Source organism: Pundamilia nyererei, unplaced genomic scaffold (genome assembly GCF_000239375.1).
Source record: "Pundamilia nyererei isolate P.nyererei 1_Seehausen unplaced genomic scaffold, PunNye1.0 scaffold00006, whole genome shotgun sequence".
NCBI classification, from domain to species: domain Eukaryota; kingdom Metazoa; phylum Chordata; class Actinopteri; order Cichliformes; family Cichlidae; genus Pundamilia; species Pundamilia nyererei.
Window position 1 is genome coordinate 395120 of NW_005187407.1, and position 12647 is coordinate 407766.

The 12647-nt window shown below is 45.7% G+C and overlaps 1 protein-coding gene across 1 annotated transcript; it reads right to left on the reverse strand.

The window, feature by feature from the left end:
* Positions 1-76: 76 nt before the first annotated feature.
* Positions 77-12609, reverse strand: ndufaf2 (NADH:ubiquinone oxidoreductase complex assembly factor 2). The gene is made up of 4 exons (XM_005721992.1): positions 12380-12609; positions 3644-3733; positions 2586-2626; positions 77-432 (listed from the first exon to the last, which is right to left on the reverse strand). Exons 1-4 carry the CDS (start codon positions 12492-12494, stop codon positions 187-189), a joined length of 492 nt encoding a protein of 163 aa, XP_005722049.1. The 5' UTR covers positions 12495-12609; the 3' UTR covers positions 77-186.
* Between the last annotated feature and the right edge of the window lie 38 nt (positions 12610-12647).

The following is a 12647-nucleotide window of genomic DNA, read 5'->3' on the forward strand; positions in this document are numbered from 1 at the left end:
TGTATATATATATATATATATATATACATACAGACACAAGCGGCAAGAAAAGAAGAACCCCTGTAATGCAGTCTGGTAACGTAAACACCCAAAATTTATGGGGACGTTGACGACATTGTACTGGAAGGAATTTCCAATATTAAATCTCAAGTAATTTTATTGTAGGGCCCCTTTTTGTTGATTGGATTAGTCTTTCTTGGAAGTGGGCATCCAGGAGCCAGGCTGGAACGCGTTTGCAGTGCTGGTTGGTTCCTCGTTGAATTCTTGCTTGTCGAAGCTGGTGGCAGCTGCGTGGCCCTTGGCCGCAGTCCTTGCTGGAGTCGCCACCAGACCCTCCTTGTACTCTTTAGCCAGCAGAGCCCGATCTTTCTCCTCCACCTCCTTGGCTTTTGTTTTTATCTGCTCCCTGTTGGACTCGTTCTTCAGCAGCTCCTATAAAATGCACAAACATACGTGGATACTCAGGGTTTCTGCAGCCATCGTCAAATTCTAAGACATTTTCAATACTGCACACAGTGCAGCTGAACACCATTTTAAATGTCACAGAATAATGGAAATCCCATGAGGATATTTCTGACTAATAATAATAATAATAATAATTCAAATAATACTTGTATCAGTGGTTTCTAGATATAGACTATAACAATAATAATTAGAAGCAATAATTCCCCTGACCAGGACTCAGATAAATGTCATAAGCTTATTCATTTATTATATAATAATTTACCCTATTATGCTTTTAGAGAGGCTGAGGCTCCAGGTTTTGTAAATGGATAAGCAGTCTGAAGTCTGGGGGTCAAGCTCAGACTTCAGACTGCACTTATGTCTCTGTTTCTTACAGTTTTTTTTAATTCTCAGCTCTCTATGATGTCAGCGAGAGCGGGTATCCTGGATGCAGTGAGTTTAGGCAAACAGCTCTCTCTTTAAGCCCAGAAGCCCCAAACACTTTTAACGTTTACTTGTTTGCAAGCAGCAACCAATCAGAAGAAAGCTGGCTTTAACAAAGGAAATAGATTAACTTCAGTCAACATTTTCAGGACTAGCTGACTAGCAGTGTTTTCTGCAGGTTTCAGCTCAGTGAAACTCAACAGAGAAAGAGAAGATTAAAAATAGACCACTTCTGCTTTGTGAATGTATAACACTGCACTCTTTGGAACCTCTTAACAATAAGTTACAATGAGCTCCTGAGATCACGAGGGCACGCAACATCTCTGACACTCTATCCATTTGCATCACCCACCCAGCTGGACATTATCTGATTGTGGTGTTGGAAATCTTGAGCTGGCAGTTTCGTGAAGATAGGAAAATCTGAGTATGTCCTACTTGCTGGAAACGACAAACTCTCCTGCAAAACTCAAGCGGTGATAATTTCCACTCCTTAATCGACTATCTCTGTTTCGTCTTAGAGCGTCAGCTGCTCACCAGTCAAAGTTAAAGGAGAAATTAAGCTGCACTGGGAAGCTTCCAGGAACAAATGTGTGCACGTGTCCAGTATGAAGTAGGGCATTCACCAGAAGAATAACAAACGTGTTCAGTTAACCTGGATTGGTCCAATAAAACCTGGTTAAAAATGTAGTACTTGGAACACATCGGTAAGCTAACATGACAGGAGACATTCGCAATATAAACCACTCCATGGAAACAGTTATAAACTGGTCACAGTCCACTGGTGGAATAGTTACCCACTTGAGCCACTGTTAGTGTCCAGTGATGTTAGCCTCGCCCTAGCTCAAGGAGCCAGAAAGGAAGGGAGGAATGGGCATAATGCTGTTGTGTGCTGGCTGAAATGAAGGACTGGAAAAGAGAGGGGAGAGCTGTGGCCAAAAAGCCCTGCTTTGGGGAGGGAGACAAACATACTGAGCTGCTTTTCCAGCCTGTTAATGACAGGATTTAATCCAATCAATTTATGTCGGCTTGGACCGGGAAAAGAGGGAGCGTGACAAGGGGTAGGGTAATGTGCGGGGAGTGAAGCCTTGGCCACATCAACACTGTCCAGCTGTCGATGGCAGCTATTGGGCAGACGCGAGGCAGAAAATTGGAAGAGAATGTTCTGGCAGTAGAGGCAGAGGATGGCATTGGCTACTGGCAGGCAGAGTGGACAGAGAGATAGAAAGAGTGCCTGGGTATTGGCCTTCCAAGGGATTTCCTATAGACCTACATTTCACAGGCCAAATAATTTCCAGCATTCTCACATTTAAAGAGCAATAAACCCAGTGAGAGGTACACAAGGGGGAAAAACTGCACTCCTTCACCATTCCCATATCACAGGCTGCCAGAAATAAAACACAAAAAAGGCGAGATGCAGGCTTCTGCTGGAAAAAAAAGGAGAAAGAAAGTAAACTAGGACATGGTGTCAGTGAGCCCCTTGTTCAGAGGCTGATTTTGCTCTCAGCCTCACCATCAATGCACTTCAGCTGCTGTTTATTTTAACACCTGTCCCCCAAAGTTCCCGGATTCAGTTCGAGACTGTAAGATAAAACAAATCAAAGCCTTTCTCCTTCCCATCTTTGCTTCTTTCCCTCCCTTGTAACCAGTCCCCCAGAGTCCAACCATCAGCACAGTGGGGAGGCTGGGTGGAGACGTACCTCGATGGAGGGGGGCTCCTTCCGTCTGCCTCGGATCCAAGCTGGAGGAGAAGCAGGAGGAGGAGAGAGCAGAAATAAGACGAGTGAGAACACCCACACAAACATATGCTGCACAAACACAACCTGCAGTCATATTTAAAAGCTGCAACTATAGCATCACAGAGTTTCGGGGGCACTTCAGTAGCTCAGCGTAACTACCGGGTAACCAAACTAGCTCGGGGACTTTTTTTGGTTTGTTTTGTTTCATTTTACTTAGCACACTATAGGGAAAACATCCAGAGTTATACACATGGCAAACTCAAAACACTAATACTGCTTTAGTGTAGGCAGAACAGGGCCATCGGGCTCTGCATCTCAGAGGGGAAAGAGGGGATCTGCTCTGATCTTTGAATTTGAAAGCACACACTCTGTCATTCTTCATCAATACCTCTGTCCTTCTTCTTCCTCCCGAGCAGAACTGTGTCTGTCTGTCCCCCCCCCCCACACACTTCTTCTTTTTAAGAAGCTCTATTTTGGCTGAGCTGGCTGCACAGCACAGAAGGGTAAAGGGAGCCAGCAAGAAAGAGCGAGAGAGATTTTGTAACTCTTCCTCCAGCTAGCACGGGGATTCTGGGCCTCTTTTATCCCTTTCTTATTTGCATCCTGATGAAAATGCATGAGGGATGGGGCGAAGCAGGATGAGGGGTTTAAGGTGGATAAAGCCAGTCTGAGACAGAGGGAACAGTTTGTATCCAGTTGTAAGAAATTTGAAACACTATTTTATGGTACGGTTGTATAACACCAGCAGAAGGCATCTTTGATAAACTCATGAATACCCTTTTCACAACCCCGCCCCCCAACTCCATCTTGCAGTTTGGGGGAAAAGAAAAAAACAAATCAGTGGATTAGCTGAGGCCCCAAAAGATGCAACCATGAATATGTCACTCCAGTTTATTTGTGCAGCACTTTTTTTTCCTTTTAAATAAACTCTGCCGGATAGCTCTTTTTGTAAACACTGCCATTTATCCATGTTAGTGATAGTTAAAATATGTAACAGTGATGCTACTGCCCAGACTTACCGTCCCACTCCATCGGAATGCTGCCTTCCATATATTCATATTCTTTAGCATTGGCTGCTTCTACTATCCGCTTGGCACGGACAATCCTTCCTGGAAAAAAAAAACAAAAGCAAAGAAAAAAAAAAAAAAGAGACAGCATGAGGAAACAAGAGTGAGATAGAGACGCCCAACAACGATGCATACAAAACGCGAAACAGGACAAACACAAAGCGCGGACACAATGCTCTCAGTCTCCTGCTCACGCAGACGCACAGATACAGACAGACACACAAATACGCAGAGGGATGACAGCGCCGTGACAGGCCATGGATGATTACCTCGCGGCCCTCGGGCCCTTCTCCTCAGATCTTGCTGAGTGGCTCTAAATCTGGGCTAAGCCTTTATGCAAATCAGCCTTCCTTTAAACCAACCAACCACAGCCCTCCTCACTGACAACCTCTTCCAATCACAGCTCTCCGGCTAACAATGCCCTCCAAAATCAACATCAAGCCGAGCGGGAGACAAAAGAGGTCAGATATGACAGAGAACAGGAGAGGCACGAGCTGCGTGGAATATTAAGTGCTCCTTTCCCTATCTGTATACAGCACAACGCTCGCTAGCAGCAAGGCCACCGCCAATTATTTTGGACAAATCTGCTGATTAGACAAGTCGGGCTGGCACACAATGACACGGAGATGGTGGCAGGAGCAACGGAGAGTGATATAGGCAGAATAAGAGAGAGAGAGAGAGCAAGAGAATTTAAAAAAAAAAAAAAAGACCCAGTTGTGTATGTCTTTGGGTGGTGCTACAGAGCGTCACACAGTGTTCACTAATAACAAGCGCTGTGTTTCCATAGTTTCTCCTCACAGGTAGCCGGGTGTCTATCCTATCGCTTCCATCCCTCTGAGAAATGATGAGGCAAAAGAAAGAGGAGGTGGAAGGAGGGAGAGTGATGATGCATGGCAAACATGGCTAGAAGGAGAGAAATGGATGGGCAAGGAAAAACAACACGCTCCAAAACACAGACAATCTGTCAGGAATCCATCACAGTTTCTCCGCAGCTGACTGGACATGGACAAATGGAGGCAACCACCTCCATGCACACTGCAGACTGATGGCCTTAATGTTTACTTCAGCCATAACAGATAGCTATGGCACTGGGATGGATAAATGATGACATCCTGGAAATAAAAAAAGAGAAGAAGAAGAAGAAAGTGTCGACTGTGTTTTTGCTTCACTTGTGTCACTGAAATGTATTTGTCCCGCTCAAGTTCGTTTTGGGGAAGACAAAAGCATTTTTCATCCATGTTCCCTTCTGTAATTACTTCTTATGAGGATGATTCCTTTCCATACTTTATCCAGCCTATATAGTAATCAGGTCATCTAATTAGGCTACTATTGCGTTGGTTCTGCCTTGGTTCCCACTAGATTGTCACTATAGGGCCCCACAGGCTCCAGTTTTGCAGCTTTATTTTAGTGGTATCCAGGTCTGACAAAACACTGCATACTTTAAACACCCCAAAACTGCAAAATAGGCCCGGCAATGTGCATAAAAACATTGTTACTTATTTACATTCATGCCTTAAAATGTCTTCTGAGAAATACTTTCCTCGAAACCCCCCCCACACACACACACACGATAGCACAACAAAAACAACTGCCAGCAAGCAAAAATGCTGTGCTCTCCAGGCAATACTAACAAATGCATTTAACAGGTATGCTAATTATGAACAGATCATATCCATATTTGCATGGGGTGTGGGTGGCAGCAGACAAAAATGGTACAATTATATTACAGTCCCCACAAGCAATGTGCTTAGCTGCAGCTAATGCCTGGCTAATAAGCATAAAGAGAGGCACCCACTTTGTCTCTCTCTGTCTCCATCGCTCTTCACTGGGTTGCATCCTCCCCCTTTACTCTCCGTCACACTCCAACATGGCTGTCCTCTTGTCTTGTTGCTTTTTGCAGCATGACTAAACCCCTTCCACCACATCCTTTATCCCCGCATTTAAATAACAAATACAGTATGTACATATATTTATGAAACACGACCGATCCTCCCATCACATACGTGTTGGGTGGAGGTGTGTCAGCCTGATATGGTGAATCTCCCTCTGTAGGTAATCGCTGTTCTTGTACGGCTATGAAATGAAACATGCACAAACACAGAGACACGGGCCATAGTCATACTGCCGTACTGCTTCTACAACAGCTGATATAAGAATACGCAGTATTAGAACTACAATTAGTGCATACAGCCTTACTTTTTAATTAATGTATCATAACCAAACTGCCAACAACAATAAAAATGACTATATTTACAAATCATCTCTTTTCATATCATTCATATTCGTCTGCGTTTGTACCTAAAATATCTCAGTTATATATCGCTAGTGTGAGCTTTACTGGAGTCTACAGACTTTAGGATTCCTGACACATACAGTCATCAGACCAGGTGTAAGCCATCTTTCTGCTTCGCACTTCAGCCTTGCACACACCTACTCCCCCACCTTTAGAGAGAGCAAGAGAGCGGTGGGAGAGAGAAAGTGAGGTATGAAGGGTGTTGGGGGCTCTCCATCTCGGCGGGCCCCCTTGTGACAGGTCTGCCTTCTCATCACTCACTAGGGGAAACCTACTTACCAGTCAAATGCGCACAACCACGGACGCGCGCGCGTACGCACAACTGGCTGGAGAGCAGGCAGATTAACCTGAGGGACAGGAGCGAGGACGCTGCCTCTTACCGTGAAGGACAAACGCAGTGCTGCGTTGGAGAAGGGGAGGGGCCACCGGCAACAGGAATGAAATCCCACTGCATAAATATTCATGAGCCATCTCACCTGTCTGAACGCAACTCATCTGTGAGCCTAGCTGTGGAACCTGTGGGGGAGGGATGGGAGAGGAAAAGGAAGGAAGGAAAGAAGGAAGGGAGGTGACAGAGGGGGGTTGCTGTGGCAGCCACACTTCAATCCTTCCCACTCGTTAAAATAAGACATGATGCGCTCCGAGGGCTGCTCTTTGAACCCCGAACACACCCCGCTAAACTCCATCACCTGCTTCAACACACACACACACACGCACACACCCAACTTCACACATCAGCTCCCAGGTGAGTACCGCTGAGGGCGACCTGAGAGGTTTTTCACCTCCACAATGTCATTCCAGGCATCTTGCGCTGTCGCCTCCACTGCACACTTTTCTCCCGCACTCCGTTTTTCATTACAGACGCGGATGTCAAGGGAACGCACTTCGATTTGCAACATCCGGGTAATGAGAGTCCTTTAACGTAGACAGGATGCAGCTGAATGAGCTCTCTGCATCGGACCCCAGCTTTGTGGGTCTGAATTGTAATGCAGACTTTAAAAAAAACTGCAGACTTTAAAAAAAACGCAAAAAAAACCCAACAAAAAAAAGCCTGGTTTTTTTGTTTTTTCTCCTTCCACTCCTTGTGCTTGTGGGAGGCGAACCAGAGAGTTTTAGGCCTGGTTCAGTGCAGAAACAAAAAAAGCCACCCTGAAGCAGCGAGCAGTATTTGAGCTTCGTTTATTCCTCTCCGTGCTGCTGGAGAGGAATGGGGGACCAGTACGTGCATCGTAATGGACAGCTTTATGAAGATGGAGTGATCCGATAAGCTTCAGGGATACAAGGGCAAGCAGGTAACAATATGGACAGCCCCCACAACTCCCTCACTCCAATTTCTTTCCCTGGGAAACAAAAATGGAGGGGATGTGTGAGGCCTGTAACCATGGTTACCCATTAGCCCAGAGCCAAGTGATGCAGGATGCGGTTTAGAGGGAAAAGGCCAGTCGCTGTTTTGCATCAGTTCAGCTGGGAGGAGGAGCTTAGGTCTAAAGTAGGCTTCCTGCCGCTGCTTTCAGTTCCATTCAGCCCTCGTTCTGTTTGTCCCTGTTGCCGTCGATCCCGCTGAGGCTTGGAGCGCCTCACTGCAGGAACAGGGGAGAACAACTCATATCGAAGTAGTAGCGCTTTAAGAGGAATACTTGGATTTCCCCTGTGTTTTTACTTTTAACTAAAAGCTTAAGGCTAGTGGAGATACCGTGGCCCCGTCTGCCCAAGACCACCCAAATTCAAGTTTCCTTCCTGCCCAGTGGTTATAAAAAAGGAATGTAGTGAGCCAGGAAGTCAGCGTCCTTTGTAAGGCTGTGGAGCGGCATGGAGCCCCTTGCTACCTCAGCGGCTCCTAAGAGGCCCATCTGTGTGATGTCCATACACCAAGCTGTCCACCCCTTTCTATTCACCCGCATCACTCCCATCCAGCCCTCTTCCTTTTCCCTCCATTGCACCTTGAGTCCCCCCACTGTTTCTCCGCGTTAACCTATCCCCACCTCCCCTCTCTCCCCCTCTATCTGCCCGCCTGTTCCACCCACTCATTTCACCCTCTTTCTGTCAGGATACCCTTCTTTCACTTTTACTCTCTCCATTCTCCCCACACTCTATAATTTCACCCCATATGTCAGCTTTCCCTTTGTTCTTTGTCACTCACTTTCCCGTTACCCACCTTCTTCTCCACCCTCCGCGAGTCTCCCTCGCCCTTATCTTTTCTCCCATACTCCTCACCTTATTTCTCTCTGCCTGTCTGCTTTATTAAAATATTCTGAATTGAATGAGCAGTGGCAGGCTGCTCGTGCGCTGGCCTGTCTGTCAGCCTTCCTGGTTGAGTTTCTGACCGACAAAGACCCCCGAGGTGTCAAAACACCTCGCTGGCTATCTTACCGCGCAGAGCTGTGACCGTGCTGGATGTGAATCACATCTGGGTCATCTGGCAACATTTCTTTAAATCCATTTTGCTGTCTTTCTTCTGTTGGCAAGATGTCCGTTTGGAAGATGTGAAAACAATGCAACTGACATTCAGACTTAATGTATTACAGATACAGTCCTACTGCAGATAGGCAGTGGTTAATGGACCCGCGAAATGCCACTTAAACCCCTAATATTGGATGGAGGCCCACTTGAAATGTTCCGCCATAGAAAATAAATGTTCCCATCTCTCATTTTCAGCCTCTATCCTTTCAAATGCCTTTTTAATGAAGTAGTTAAGCCACTCCATGATGTACAACCAGATACACATACAAATACACACTTGGCAGCCATTTTTAGAGACATTAAAATGCCTAGAAGGACCCTGCCAGTATACACCAAGATGAGCTAAAGCCTATAATGATTAAACAACCTTCATTTAAACCGCGAGCATTGCAAAGCTGCTCATCAATTAGCGTGATTTACTGTGGCGTCTCTGGACGTAGCTGCACCGTGGCAAACGCCGACTTGGTGTCCTACTCTAGGGTAGACCTTCCTTCATCACACCCTGGGGATGAGTCGTGGCAGAATAAACAGCCATTTGGACCCTCGTCGCTCTCCGCTGTGACTCCTTTCCGTGGAAATATGCGGCTTGAATCAACGCTCTGATGACACACAGCCATCTGTTGTTGTCTTAAGTGTGTTAGGGCATGAAGTGGAGAGAAAACACACAATGGCAGATCTTCTTCTTCTTCCTTTTTTTTTTTTAAAATACAAAGCTGATAGTACACAAAGTGTGTAGCTGTCATTTCACTTAAAGACATCCACACACAATCAAATACGCGTACGCCAGTGCAAAAAGCGCACACCTCCTCCCTCGGTCCCCAGAGTCGCCCATCCTGAAATAGCAGAACTGAGGCCTTTTCAGTTTTTCACTTCATAGAACAGAGCTGGGGAATCAAATAAATAATAGACAAAGAAAGAGGGATAGTGATAGGACGACAAGTCAATGCATCTTTTCTCTGCAACAGCGTGGTGCACCTCTGAATCTCTTCCATTCTCCGTGCAGCGTAGAGGACCAATAGATTAAAACTGCATGGCACACACTGCGAAAATGAATAGCGCTAAAAATACATCCTTTTCACTGAGACATGAAAGGAAACTGCCTTTCCCCTGTCCAGTATTGAGCAGCCATTGATTCCAAGACAAAGGCTACACCTCCTCAAAGAGGTAAGAAAAATAGCAATCATACAGGCAATTATTTTCAAATGTGCCTGCAGCGGCCGATAATGTCAGCGCGCCTCTCTTACTAAATAAAGGGAGGGAAGGCAGGCGTCAAAGCTGCAGGCCCACTGCCGAAGACAAATGAGCCCATCCACAGAATGCTTTGCTTTCATCTGGGCAGCATGACATGGAGCCCCATGCAGTGTGAGGAAGAGCCGGGCCCGGGGGAGAGATGCACACAGACAGAAAGAATATAGATTCTCTATTTAGCTCTGTGGAGACAACACCGAAGCAAAGACCTTCTAAGACCAATGGCCAGATTGCCAGTGGCTCTCTAGTAGCTCTGCCACAGACAACAATCGCTGGGCCTCCACAGCCTATAGCGCATTTCTTTCTATGAAGCAGCAGCACACGGTAGGCCTTTATAGCCCGACCTTTTTTATAAAGACAGAGACTCTCGCTCTTTCTCTCTCAAGGAAAGTGCTTCAGACCCAGGCTCTTTCATTTTGATGAAGAGCAGCATCTGAGGAGAAGGGGTTAGAAAGCTCTCTGCTGGGTCTAGCCCTCCTCACTGCTGAAATACTCCAGTGTTTTGAATAGAAATCTTCACTGGAAATACTTCAAAGGAGGAAGAATCCAGTGGCAGCGATGAAAGGGAGGGGCGAGGGAAGGAAGGGCTACGTGAACGCAAATAAGAAGGGCAACCTAAGAAGAAGTTGTTGAAATCAGATAGGACAGATGCACACAAAAAAGACGTTGTTTCCTTTTTCTTCTCCGTCTTAGAAACCATTACCGTGCTACTATGTAAACCACCCCTGGCTGTCAGGATTGCTTATGCCCCAGATTTCTAAAGATAACAGACTGAGAGAGAGGTAGAAAATGGAACCAGGAAAGCATGGATAAAGGTAGAGGTGGATGGAAGGAGCACTAGGGGTGAACAAAATGAAGTGAAGATAATGCCGGAGGATGACCGCCTCACCTGCATCGACTGCTACTCATGTGCTGCAGTGGAAAGCCCTGCGGTCCATGCCTAAAGAACCTAAAGCCCCTTCTTGGCCTATCAGTTTAAGATCAAAAAGAGCTTGCTTTAGCGAGACATATGGACTGAATAATGCATCTGCTTTAGTTCCACAAGGCTGGACAGGCTGAGTGCCAGAAAGAAAAGGAAGCAAATGTGTCTGCCATATATTCCTTTATGTTTATTATGAATGTATATATGAGACTGTATACGTGCCTGTCTCACAGTCATGATGGTGTCTGCTAGGTACCAGTTTTCCTATAAGCCAACTAGCCTCTCCACTCTGTCAGTCATTGTGATGGGACAGTGAACACTTTTTCCTGTAGCGTGCCAAAAAATGGGCTGCTGTGATGTCTCATTTGAATAGTCTGACAGCCAGGGGTAGAGAAGCGGCCTTGTAATGAATTATAAATACAAGGTGGGTGCAGGTTTCCCCGCAAACTGCTGAGAAAAGGTGAAGCACAAAGTCAAGTTCAGTCGAAAAAGAAAGCAGGCTTGCAACCTGCCAGGTATTCGCTCCTCTTCAGCAAACCAAAAAAACACAGACAAACAAGCAGTTTGGGTTTTTTTGTTTTGTTTTTACAGCACCTCGGTGTGTAATGACTATTCACCCGCTGCAAGTGAAAGAAAAACTTTATCTAGCCTGTAAAATGTGGGACCAAGAGAGGGAGACAAACACAAGCTTGTGTAGGAGAGCAAATCCTGCTCACATGCAGTGATTCTGGAAAAATCCTTTGGAATCAATAAGCCAGATGTCTCTGATGTTTTCTAAGCAATATCAGTCCAAGGGAGACAAAGGTCCTGCTCTGTGACCTGCAAGGCATGTTGTTGCCCTTTTAAGTCAGTCAGAGAGGGTGTGAAGGACACCACTGGCATCCCACAGGCCTGACACAGTTCTACTGCTTGGCTTGAGCATTACATACCGTAGAACTGCCACGTCTCAGAAGGGATATATGACCTTATAAATCCTCACCACAGAGTTGAGTAACAATTTCATCTGCAACAGTGGAACAGCCAAAAACCTCACTGCACTGTCTGCCTCGTCTTCTTTTATGTCTTCTTTCGGCCGCTCCCTTCAGGGGTCACCTCCATTTCACTCTTTGCCTAGTAATCTCCTCTGTCACACCACCCCTCAAATGAGATCTCACTACACCATCTTGTAAACCTTTCCTTTCACGCTTGCTGCTATCCTTCTATCACAAATCAACCCTTGACAGGTGCCTGCACCCACTCCACCCTGCCTGCATTCCCTTCTTCACCTGTCTTGTCCACTGTCCATTGCTTTGCATGGTTGACCGCAGGTATTTAAACTAATCCAGGTATTTAAACCTCATCACAGAAAACTTCACTGCCAAAAAACCTTAAATGCAGTTACTGCAGCATGGACGTCTTCTTTTTCTTCTGCTTCTTTCAGCTGCTCTCTTCAGGGGTCATCACAGCGAATCATCTGCCTGCATCTCACCCAACCCGTAACTATCCTCCACTGTCAACACATCTTTGTGCAGGTCCTCCTTCACTATATGCATTAAATCTTCCATCCAATACGACAATGTTGTTATTAAGACTAATACGCCATCTAGTGGCAATCTTATGACACTACAAGGCTAACGTGCATATGAAAAACTCAATACAGAGAAAGAAGACATGTCACATGCATTGGCACTGAACTAGCATTAATAACTATTTAAAAGTGAAAGAAGCAGTAGTTAAACAGTAGTTAAAGCTGTAGATGCTAATGTTAGCACACGTGTTAGTTTACCTGTCCATGTCTTCTGCTCTGGGATTAAGTAATATTTGTTCCCCAAATGATCGGTCCCGACGTGCTCGCGTACTACTCCGAAGCCACGCCGTAGGATTGCAGCAATCCTGCTCATCTTATAGGGTTACCCAAAGCCCCTGTGTATGAATATGTATATATAAATATAGTTTAATGCAGCTCTATCCGCTGTTTGTCCTCTCACGGTGATCGTTTATGCAAGGGTTCATGGGTTGGGAACAGAATGAACAAACTAGTTTGTGATTGGGTG